At 35.3% G+C, this 12,240-nt stretch overlaps 1 protein-coding gene across 3 annotated transcripts in view; it reads left to right on the top strand.

Annotated features, from left to right (window-relative positions):
- KRIT1 (KRIT1 ankyrin repeat containing) overlaps nucleotides 1-12,240 on the top strand; it is a 38,313-nt gene that overhangs the window by 7,340 nt on the left and 18,733 nt on the right. For all 3 annotated transcript variants that reach the window (XM_079785757.1, XM_079785756.1, XM_079785758.1), the window contains exons 3-10: nucleotides 1,487-1,646; nucleotides 2,903-2,995; nucleotides 3,835-3,964; nucleotides 6,250-6,493; nucleotides 6,822-6,937; nucleotides 7,106-7,249; nucleotides 10,489-10,645; nucleotides 11,547-11,654. In XM_079785757.1, coding sequence (XP_079641883.1) covers nucleotides 1,487-1,646; nucleotides 2,903-2,995; nucleotides 3,835-3,964; nucleotides 6,250-6,493; nucleotides 6,822-6,937; nucleotides 7,106-7,249; nucleotides 10,489-10,645; nucleotides 11,547-11,654 — 1,152 coding nt within the window. The remainder of the gene's footprint in view (nucleotides 1-1,486; nucleotides 1,647-2,902; nucleotides 2,996-3,834; nucleotides 3,965-6,249; nucleotides 6,494-6,821; nucleotides 6,938-7,105; nucleotides 7,250-10,488; nucleotides 10,646-11,546; nucleotides 11,655-12,240) is intronic.

Below are 12,240 nucleotides of genomic sequence, written 5' to 3' on the forward strand. Positions count from 1 at the left end.
ACCATTTTTCTATTCATTGATACATATAAATTATTAGATATTAAGAGGCACTTGTTTGAGTTTTCCAGATAATTTATAGATTTGGTTTTTAGTACAATTTATGAAATGGCTCTCAAAATTAAAGAAAAAAAATTTAAAGCCAGCTTATTCAAAATTACAGTCTACACATTGTTCTTCGTTATTCTCCCAAGGAACTGTTTTTTAACAGTTCACTAAAAAATATCTTTTTACCTTTAGTTAAGTTTTAGGAGATTAGTTACTTTTCTACAGTCTTCAGTTATACAGGGTGGAGTAGAAGTAGATTTGCAATTGTTTGTATGGAAAATGATACAATAATTAATAAATAATAATACAAGAATAAACTTTTGCACACTCACAACTGTAAACCTACTTTTGCCACACCCTGTTTTACATGTAGATGTGATTGGCGGAGGCAAAATAGAATTGTTATCTTTTCTATGCAGCAGATTCCAAACATCATAAAGTACTTCTAATCTCACCTAACTCCAGCTAATTTTTGTAGCATTTTGCTTAAATTACTTTTTAGGGTTAGTTATCTGAAACCTATTAGAATATTTCAGGGGTTCTCAGGAGGCTGCTGCTTTAGCAGTGCTCTGGCATACTGGTTGTCAATCCTGGCTGCACTGTTGAATCACCTGGGGAACTTGAAAAGTTCCAGTACCAGGACCCCACTCCCTAAGCATTTTCATTTAATAGGTCTGAGATGAAGTTGGATATCGATACTATTTAAAAAGCTTCCCAGAACCGGGTGAGGCTGCGCGCCCCCCGTGTCCGGGTGAGGCCGCGTGCCCCTGGGTCTGGGCGAGACCAAACCAGAGGGAGTAGGACCTGCATTACCACCATTTGTCCACCATCCAGAGCTGAAAAGTCAGTGCCGACATGTACACATAAGGAACTGGTGGACATTGAAATTGGGTCTCAAAAGATCTGTTGGTCCAGAAAGAAACTCACTACAGACTGATTCATTTGCCTGTCAGCATAACTATTATTGCTCGTCTCACATTCGGTTCTTATAAGTATATTTCTAGTAACACATCATCTCACTCATCTAGGGGAAATGATGAACAACATAGACTGATGAACAAGAACAGACCCAGAAACAAGGAGGCATCGAACGGACTGTCGGGCCTCAGAGGGAGGGTAGGGGAGGGTGGGGGTAGTGGGGAGAGATCAACCAAAGGACTTGTGTGCATGCATACGAGCCTAAGCAATGGTTAAGGACAACAGGGGGGTGGGGGCATCCGTGGGGAGGGGTGTGGGATGGGAATGGGGGGATGAGGACAAATATCTGACACCTTAATCAATAAAGAAATTTAAATAAATAAATAAATAAATAAATAAATAAATAAATAAATAGCTTCCCAGATTATTCTAATATACAACTAGTGTTTAATATGCAGCTGGCTTATATTCTAGGGTAAATAAATTTGATTTAAACTTTCTCTTATTGTTTTTCTTATTTAAGATTTTATTGCATGAAGTTCCCATTGAAGGGCAGAAAAAAAAGAGGAAGAAAGTTTTGTTGGAAACTAAACTTCAAGGCAACAGTGAAATAACACAAGGCATATTGGATTATGTAGTAGAAACTACCAAACCAATTTCTCCTGCAAACCAGGGTATCAGAGGTAAAAAAAAACAAACAAAACTTGTTTGTTTCTTTCTCTTTTTCTTTTTTTCTTATGCTCTTTCTTTATTTAATTTTAGTAAATCTCTATTATTGAAAGTATTACATATATCCTTCCCCGCTGCTCTTTCTTTAATACAGTTGCTTTAAATGCTTGTGGAGAAAGACATTTAAAAAATATATTAAAATCAATTTCTTGTTATGCTCCTTTTCATTTAAAAAACTTTAAAGAGACTCAGAAAAATTTTTTAACATACAGCTAAGCCCCTTGAAGATGTAACCTGAGTAAAGAAAAAGTAACCTGACTTTAATTTTTTTTAATGATTTAGAGAGAACAGCCAAGGGGAGAGGGGTGCCATGAAACTAAAAGAAAGTACAAACTATTTTTGCTAGAAACATAGTTTGTTAGGTATCTTTGAACTGCAAAGATGAGAGGTTTTAGAGTACAAGACTTGTAGGTTTTTATTTGTCTCCCTTGCTGCCACATCAGGAAAATAAACTAAGAATGGTGGTTACAATTCAAAACAATAGTTTGTAGCCCAATCATCTATATATATAAAAGCCCAGTGACCAGAATGGCGGGACAACCAGAACAACTGGAACGACTGGTGGCTATGACACTCACTGCAGCAGCCAACCGGCCCCACCCCCAATCGGCCTCCCCCGCCACTGCAATCGAGGGTGTGGCCGGCCAGCAAACCTCCCACGGCCTCTCTCCCCTGCCGGTCTGGCCTGATGGGCCCCCATTGGGGTGGGTGGCCGGACCCTACCTGTGCACAAATTTGTGCACCAGGCCTCTAGTATTTTAATAAAAGTCTGAAATTGAGGGTGGAGGTTGAAGATTAAGTGAAGAAATGCTAAACTTTTAAGATTTTGCAACTTATACACCACCCTCTTTAACTAGCCTAGACTGTGGTAAAATTCTTACCATCTGCATCCCCGCCAAGTGAGGAGTTATACGCCTTTAGAGCCTGCAGGAGGCCTTACTGTTGAGCTGCTCTGACAGTCCTTTAGCAGGACAGTTTTTCCTGCCAGGCATAGGAAACTTCTCTTCTATTGAATCAAAACCAGGACCATGTCTACTGGTTGATTGTACACAAAATGAACATTATCAGAATTATCAGCTTTTATTAGGGCATATTATAAAAATTGACTGTTCTTACTGCCTTTTTGAAGTAATTTTAATTCTCAGAGTAATTTATAAAATATAAAAGCCCATTATTTTTTATCTTTACTGACTTTTCAAAAAATGATTAGGAAAACGAGTAGTACTACTGAAGAAATTTCCTTTGGATGGGGAGAAGATGGGCAGAGAAGCAGCATTATTTATTGTTCCATCAGTTGTCAAAGGTAAAATTCAAGTTTTATCTTATGAATCTTTTTGTGCCTTACATGCTAAGTTAAAATCTATTTAGGAATTTGCATTCATAGTTACTACATAATACTGTTATATAAAATACATGTAATTAATGTAAGAAGGAGCAATTTGTTACTTAAATATATTTTTTTAAATATATATTTTTATTGATTCAGAGAGGCAGGGAGAGGGAGAGAGAGATAGAAACATCAGTGATGAGAGAGAATCATTGATCGTCTGCCTCCTGGACGACCCCTACTGGGGATCGAGCCTGCAACCTGAGCATGTGCCCTTGACCAGAATCGAACCCAGGACCCATCAGTCCACAGGCTGATGCTCTTTCCACTGAGCCAAACCAGGTAGGGCTAAACAAAGATGTTTTGATTTAAAAGTAATATTCAGGCTTCTGGACTGAACATAATGTTTTTCCCAGCCATACTTAGGGGAAAAAAGTTCAGTATTTTAAATTATTTTGGAAATCTTATTAATCAGTTTTATAATATTGTTGAGAAAGAGAAAGAGGAAATCATTTCTTTAATTCTCCAAGATTATACATGCTGTATTCACCCAAGTGGATAAGATCACAGAACTGCCCATCACTTGACTCCAGGTCTTCTAATTTGAAATTTGAAATAGCCCTAGCCAGTTTCAATGTTTCAATCTCTTTCTGCCTCTCCCTTCCTCTCTGAAATCAATAAAAATATATATTTTAAAAAAAAACTAAAATGTTTTGTTATAATTAACTATTTTTATAAACATATACTTTTAAATAAGAAATATGCCATTGTAAACCTTTTATATGATGGCATAATTCTTCATTTTTCTTTTCCAGATAATACTAAATATACGTATACTCCAGGATGCCCAGTTTTTTACTGCTTACAAGATATTATGCGAGTCTGTAGTGAATCCAGCACTCACTTTGCTACTCTTACAGCAAGGATGTTAATAGCCTTGGATAAGTAAGAACTGCCATTAAAAATATTTTTTAATAAATCAAATATATGTTGATAATAGAAATTATCTCTGATAGATACCAACACTTTGGGAAGAAAATAATGAAATTAATACTATATGTATTCATAAATGGTAAATTTTTTCTCTTTATTTTATTTTAATTTTTTTTACTTTAAATTCTTTATTGTTTAATGTATTACATACATCTGCTATTTCCCCCATTGATGTCTCCCTGGCCGCCCTCAACCCCCAGCACATGCCCTCACCCCCCACCCCCACCCCACCCTCCATCTGTGTCCATTGGTTATGCTCATATGCATGCATACAAGTCCTTTGGTTGATCTCTTACCCCCTAACCCCCCGCCTTCCCTCATAGGTTGGACAGTCTATTCGATGCTTCTATGACTCTGGTTCTATTTTTGTTAGTTTATGTTGTTCATTATATTCACAAATGAGTGGGATCATGTGATATTTATCTTTCTCTGACTGGCTTATTTCGCTTAGCATAATGCTCTCCAGTTCCATTAAATGGTAAATTTTATAAAAATTACATTTATAAAGATGACATTGGTTAATAACATTAAATAATTTCAGGTGTACAATATTAGAATTCATTATCTGTATACTCTATTGTGTGCTCATAACCCAAAGTCTATTTTCCTTCCCATATCATATATTTGACCCCCTAACCAATTCACCCTCCTTTACCCCCCGCCTCCTTTTCTCTCTGGTAACTACTATTCTGTTTTTTGAATCTATGAGTTTGTTTTGTTAGTTCATTTCTTGCTTTTTTAATATTCCAAATATGAGTGAAATCATAAGGTTTTTGTCTTCTGTTTGACTTATTTCACTTAGCATAATTACCTCAAGATTCATCATGTCGAAAATGGCAATGTTGCATCATTTTTTATGACTAAATAGTATTCCATTGTATATATATGCCACATCTTCTTTATCCAGTCATCTTTTGATGGGCACTTAGGTTATTTCCATATCTTGGCTATTGTAAATAAAGCTGCAGTAAACATAGGGGGTATATAAATCTTTAAAAATTAGTGTTTTCATATTTTTGGGGTAGATACCCAGAATAGGAATTGCTGGATCATATGGTAGTTCTATTCTTAATCTTTTTAAGGAGCCTCCATATTATTTTCCATAGTGGCTGCACCAATTTACATTTCCACCAAGTGCCTGAGAGTTAGTTTCCTTTTCCCCACATCCTCATCAACACTTGTTATTTCTTATCTGTTTAATAATAGCCATTCTAGCTATCCCTGGCCAGTGAGCTCAATGGTTAGAGCACTGGTCTTTGCACTGGAGGCTCTCAGGTTCAATACCTGGTCAAGGGCACATACCAGGGTTTCAAGTTTGATCCCCGTGCCCAGATCAGGGCTACTTTCGGGAGGCAATCAGTCATGTGTCTCTCTCGCGTTGATGTTTCTCTCTCTCTTTCCCTCTCTCCTTTCTACCTCCCTCCCCCTTCTCCACCTCCCTTCCACTCTAAAAATCAATGGAAAAAATACCCTCGGGTGAGGATTAACCAAAATCCTATATAATAAAAGTCTAATATACAAATTGTCCCCTCATCCGGAAGTTCAACCAAGGGGCAGAGCTAGCCAGCCAACCACCCTCGGCCCCTCCCCCGAGTCAGCTCCACCCTGGCCGGCAGCAGTGGCAGGCAGCCGCTAGGGACCCTACCTGTGCACGAGTTTTGTGCATTGGGCCTCTAGTAAATAAATAATAGCCTTCTAACAGGTATGAGGTGATACCTCGTGGTTTTGATTTGCAAGAAATGGTAAGTTTTTGAAGTTTCATATAAAAATGAAAAACTCCAAAGATAGGATTGTCCTTGTTTGCTTGTAACATGTTAATTTCATCTTCAAAAATGGCAAAGAATACCTTGTTTTAATTAAGATTCCTTTGTTATAATACTAGATTTAGTATTGAGTTACTCTCATCAGTGAACAAGTCTTTTACTCTACCATGCCTTTGTCTTTCTGTAACAACAGGGCTAATGTACCTGTGTCTCAGTGGTTTAAATTTTAAAAGTGCTTCACGTTTTTTGAAAAGGGTTTTTATTATTATAATGGTTTATACATTTTTTAAAGTAGTTTGCTATGTCCATGAACAAAACTTTTATTAATAGTAAATGAAGTACTTAACCAACATTAATTAAAAGTATAAAGATCTGAACATTAGAAAGTATCACATACCAGAATTGGATAGTATTCTATTTTTATCTTCACTTTTGAACAAATGTATCTACTATTCATTCTTTCTATTTTGCCAGGTGGTTAGATGAACGTCATGCACAATCTCACTTTATTCCAGCTTTATTCCGACCATCTCCTCTTGAGCGGATAAAAACTAATGTCATAAATCCTGCATATGCTACTGAATCAGGTCAGACAGAAAACTCACTACATATGGGCTATAGTGCACTAGAAATAAAGAGTAAAATGTTAGCCCTAGAGAAAGCAGATACCTGTATTTACAACCCTTTATTTGGATCAGATCTTCAATATACAAACCGGGTAAGAATTGAATGAATTTTGGCTTTGATTTCAAAAGACATCTCAAATGTAGTTTTTTTCCCCCTGAAATAAATGCATCTATTACTAACTGTAAATATTAACATGACATCCATACTTATCTCTATTTATATACAGGGTGTCCCAAAAAATGTATATATACTTTAGCAGCTGATTTCTATTACATTTTAAAAATGAAATGTATTTTAATAAACACTGCCTTTATAATTATTCAAAGTATGTATACATTTTGGGGGGATACCTTATATATTAAAGTTAAATATCTAAAGCTCTTAAAGGTTTTTTTGTTTGTTTTATTTTCCCTTTCTAGGTTGATAAAGTAGTAATAAATCCATACTTTGGTCTAGGAGCTCCAGACTACTCAAAAATCCAAATTCCCAAGCAGGAAAAATGGCAGAGAAGCATGAGCAGTGTCACAGAAGACAAGTACTGTTTTGCTTTTACTCCACCTTGCTTTTTTAAAACTTGCATTTTACTGTTATAGTTTAAAATTAATTAACATGTAATATGCAATTTATAATACAATCATTGCATAAGTGATTCAGTTTATAGCTTCTCAATGATACATAGCTTTCAATTTGTTTTTATGAATAGGGAACGACCATGGGTAGATGATTTTCCTCTCCATCGAAGTGCCTGTGAAGGAGATTCAGAATTATTAACTCGTCTTCTCAATGAAAAATTTTCAGTCAATCAATTAGATAATGACCACTGGGCACCCATTCATTATGCATGCTGGTAAATAGATTACTTTTTATTTTCCTTTTAGAAAGAATGAATCATCCTGTATAATAAAACCCTAATATGCAAATTGAATGACCGGTGAAACTACCGGTCACTATGATGCGCACTGACCACCAGGGGGCAGATGCTCAATGCATGAGCTGCCCCCTGGTGGTCAGTGTGCTCCCACAGGGGGAGCGCCACTCAGCCAGAATCCGGGCTCACAGCTGGCAAGCACAGAGGCGGTGGCAGGAGCCTCTCCCGCCTCCGCTGCAGTGCTAAGGAACAGCGAGTAGTAAGGAGCGAGGAGTCCCGGACTGCGAGAGGGGTGTCCGCCAAGGGGTCCCGGATTGCAAGAGGGCACAGGCCGGGCTGAGGGCCCTCCCCCAGTGCACGAATTTCATGCACTGGGCCTCTAGTTGGTTATAAATGTTAGTGCTGCTTTTCAAAACTCATTCCAACCACTTTTTTTCTACCATGTTTGCCTAATGAGCTTTCTATTTATGTCTTTGATGTGCCTATGTATGTGCCTCCATTCAGAATTGCCAGGTCTGCCCCATAGGAAAAGTATCATTAGTGTTCTCAGGCATTACCAGGTTATACAGAAAGATAGCTGATGACTAGCAAATGTCATTGCACAGCACAGGACCCTTATTTATCTGCTTTGTACTAGAGTTATGTTATATTTGTTTACCCTTACTATAAAATTTACGTGTTAGCTACTTACGATTTGACCTTGCATTATATTAGTAAAGTATCTTTTTAGTTCTTTGGGAAGCTGTGATAACAGGAAACCCCCAAAAGCATTCATTAGCATTAAAGCCTTCCTTTTCTTTTTTCTTTTTTAAGATGAGAGGGATTAGCTCACAGGATTGAGGTTAGCTCTTTCCACTAGTTGCCCAATGTGGTTCTAGCTCACCTACTCTTCTCACACCATAGTAACTCTTCCCCTCCGCTGGTCTGAGTTCTTAAATTTGTATTTATAGCAGTAGTTAACCGTTTGCTGTTAGCCCATCCTTTAGAGAGCAAATAATAAAGTTATTTACTTTTTATGGAAAAGTTGCTTTTGACTTACTAAAGTGAACTTCTTTGGCTCATTAAAGAAGTGCCTATATTATTTAGTGCTTGTTAAATGTCCACACTTCTTAACTGCATAACATTGAGCAAGGTACTTCATTTCACCTCTTTGCCTCTCATTTTTTAAAATCTATATGTAAAATACATTAATTAGATAATTTCTAGAGTTCTTTTCAGCTCAAATTCTTTTGTTTTACTGATTCCACTATTTGTGATCAAGAAGCTAAATATAGTTGCTTTAAATATACATTTTTTCCTCCCTTTAAACTATGCCATTTCCTTAAAAATATGCTTCTTTATTCTATCCATATGCTCTTGCCTGCCCATTACGGAGAATTTTTATATCAAATTTGGAAAGAGTCACCCTAAATTTTCTAAACTAAACTTAACAGTTGTTTATACATATTACTAGTAAATACGGCTAGTAGCAACAGTACTAAGAAAACTGCACATGGTTTACCTGGAACTAAACAAAAAGAGGTAGAGAATATAGTTCAAACCCCAAGAAAGTACACTGTGGAATTAGGAAAGACATAGGCATGAATTTTATTTAGGAATCCCAAATTTATATGTGGCTATATTGTTGCCCTTTTGAGGGGGAGGGGGAAGCACAGGGTTATTTTCTCATCTAGTAAAAGAATGGTAATATTTTCAACTATCTATTGCATAAAAACAGAAGTATGGTATAGTATTTAATGTGCTTTGGATTGCCCCTAGGTTTCAGTCCCAACTTTTAGTTCCTAAAAGTATAACCTTTAGCAAGGTTACTTAAAGTCTGTAAGGATCCGTTTCTTTATCTACAAAATGGGTTTAATCATAGTACCTTTCTTAAGATTAAAGAAGAAAATGCAAATAATGCTTTGAGAGTACCTGGCATATAATAAGCACTCAATAAACGTTGGCTATTACTATTAAAGTATTGTAATAATTTAAAGATTTTGATTTTCAAATCTAAAGTTCATTAATCTTCAGTATTTTTTTAAAAAAATCTTATTACTACAATACACCAAGGAAAAGGTTTGTCCTTTGATAAAATTAACTTTGTATCGCCCTGGCCAGGTGGCTCAGTGGGTTGGAGCATCATCCTATAAACCAAAAGGCTGTGGTTTCAATTCCCTGTCAGGGCATATACCGAGGTTGTAGGTTCTATTCCCAGTCCAGGTATGTACAGGAGGCAATTGATTGATGTCTCTCCTTCCCACCCCCATCCCCTCCTTTCTAAAAATCAGTGAAAACAAATCAGGTCAGTTTTGAAGATATGCAATTTTCCCCTTAAATGCACCATATCTAAAAACAAATTTCCTTTCCTCTTTCCCCCTCCCACCCATTTATTTCTAAACAATGAATTACTTTTCCACCATTGCTTCAAACTACATGCTTACATAATTATTTGGCTGTAACCAAATGTTGGACTCACTACTCACTTTTCTGGGTCTTTTCTTTGCTTATTACTTTCCCCACTACCTAAAATATTTTACCTCTCTTCAATATCTCTTCAGTTTATTCCTATTTAAAATCCAGTTAAATTTGTTAGCCTATTAAAACGCTTTACAGGACCATCTTAGACTGAAATAATAATCTTCCTTTTCCAATATTTTTAAAGCATTAATTATATACTATCTTGATAAGTTTATAGTATCTTATTTTGTTGATTAGTATCCTAAACTGTTACTTAAATTTTAGAGTATTATGTAACTATTCCATGTTTTTGTTTTACTTCTCTGATTACATTGTACTCCTTTATTAGAGCAGAGACTCTGTATTTTATATATCTTTATTTGTCATCCATTACCTAACATAACAGCTACATACAGAATTACATCTTTGGGCCTATTAAATCACAGGCCTTTGTGAAAAGTTTATGAATTACTTTCTGATTCTGGACATATTTTTGACTAAAACTTTTCTCTCTTTAATTTATAATTTTTGTACTTTATGTGCTCTATCTTTTGTTTGAAGTTATATTTTCTCCGAGTTGATCAGAAGTAAACACAATTGAATTGAACCAGAAAATTTAATAAGAAATCAGTCCCTAGGCACTGAAAACATTGTCGGTATCTTAGTTCCTTGCTCTCTGCCTAGAAAAATCTTAGATTTCTTTGCGATGTCTTCTAAAATTTGGAGTTTTAAAACATTTGAAATGACTTTTTTAGGTGCCTTTTTTTTTTTTTTAATAGGCTTGGAAAGGTTGAGGCCACTCGCATATTGTTAGAAAAAGGAAAGTGCAATCCAAACCTTTTAAATGGACATCTTAGTTCTCCTCTTCATTTTGCTGCTGGTGGAGGACATGCTGAAATAGTACAGATTCTCTTAAACCATCCAGAAATTGACAGAGTAAGTTATTTTCCAGGTTGGTTTTTTTTTTTAATGTTTAAGCAGTGAATAACAAATAATGACACTAAAATGTTCAGTAGTATACTTGAGAGGTTAGCTGAAAAATAAAAACAAATTTCACTTACTATACAGAATACATATGTGTAAACTTTGCTTTTATACATAAACATTTTTGATGATGATAAAATATGCCTTGCATAAAATGTACCATTTAAGCCATTTTTAGGAGTACATTTCAGTGGCATTAAGTACGTTCATATTACTGTTCAATCTTCTACAGAATGTACATAAAATTTAACCTCCTTTTTTTTTAAAAAAATATATTTTATTGATTTTTTACAGAGAGGAAGAGAGAGGGATAGAGAGTTAGAAACATCGATGAGAGAGAAACATCGATCAGCTGCCTCCTGCACACCCCTTACTGGGGATGTGCCCGCAACCAAGGTACATGCCCTTTACCGGAATTGAACCCGGGACCTTTCAGTCCGCAGGCCGACGCTCTATCCACTGAGCCAAACCGGTTTTGGCAAATTTAACCTCTTTTCATTTCATATGGTATTTCTTCAAAAATATATTTAAGAATGAAAAAGATTTTCTACCCACTTTCTAAAATTTGTATTAACAAGTATTTTGTGAAAGGAAAAAAAGATAGTTTTAACAAAACCTGTGTTGTATTTTAATCAGAACTTTTAAAAAACAATAATCACATTGATATCTATGCTTTAAGTCTTTCATATTTGGTAATTCATGTTTAAGTATGGCATGTACTAAGTATGGTTCTTATTTACTTACTACTTGAGAAGAGTCTTTTTTAAAATCAAACTTTAATATTTGCCTTTACATTGCCATGTATTTATAATGCCTTTTTTCTTTATTCTCTTCTTTCCCCCCACATTTTTAGCATATAACAGACCAACAAGGAAAATCCCCTTTAAATATTTGTGAAGAAAACAAACAAAATAATTGGGAAGAGACTACAAAATTGTTGAAGGAAGCCATTAACAAACCAGTAAGATTATCTTCATAGTAGAGCCAAGCATCCTACTTAAGTTGATAAGTAATTTCAGGTTCTGTGGCAAGAGTGGAAGGATGGCTGGTTTCTTTACTGCTTTTATAAAACCTCATGGTTAGACTTCATAAGCATTAAATTTGTTATCATCCTTAACGGTTCGACATTTATTCTTGCTTAACAAAATGAAACTTGCATAAGTAAATCTTTTAATCACTTAAAATTAATTTATTTTTCAGAATAATCTCTATACTTGTGCAAATTACAAATTGTAATCTGTTCATTGAAGCATATGTCTCTACTTAGGCCTCCTCAGCAATATTTTATATTTTTAAATACTGACATTAAACATCATTCATTAATTTAGTTTCAGCAAGTTATCTATTACAGATTCATTTTACTCCTCAAGAAAGTGAATGAGTTAAGATTGGAGATTTCCTAGCTTTTTTGTTCTGCCTATTCAACCTGGCTTTCCATCTAATTATGTCCAAAATTACTAGCAGTGACATTAAGGTAGAAAAGAATTAACAATTAGAAAAAAACTCAATCTTAAAAGTTATAGTGATTATAAATCTATCATTAATTT

Source organism: Cnephaeus nilssonii (genome assembly GCF_951640355.1).
Source record: "Cnephaeus nilssonii genome assembly, chromosome: 12".
Lineage (NCBI taxonomy): Eukaryota > Metazoa > Chordata > Mammalia > Chiroptera > Vespertilionidae > Cnephaeus > Cnephaeus nilssonii.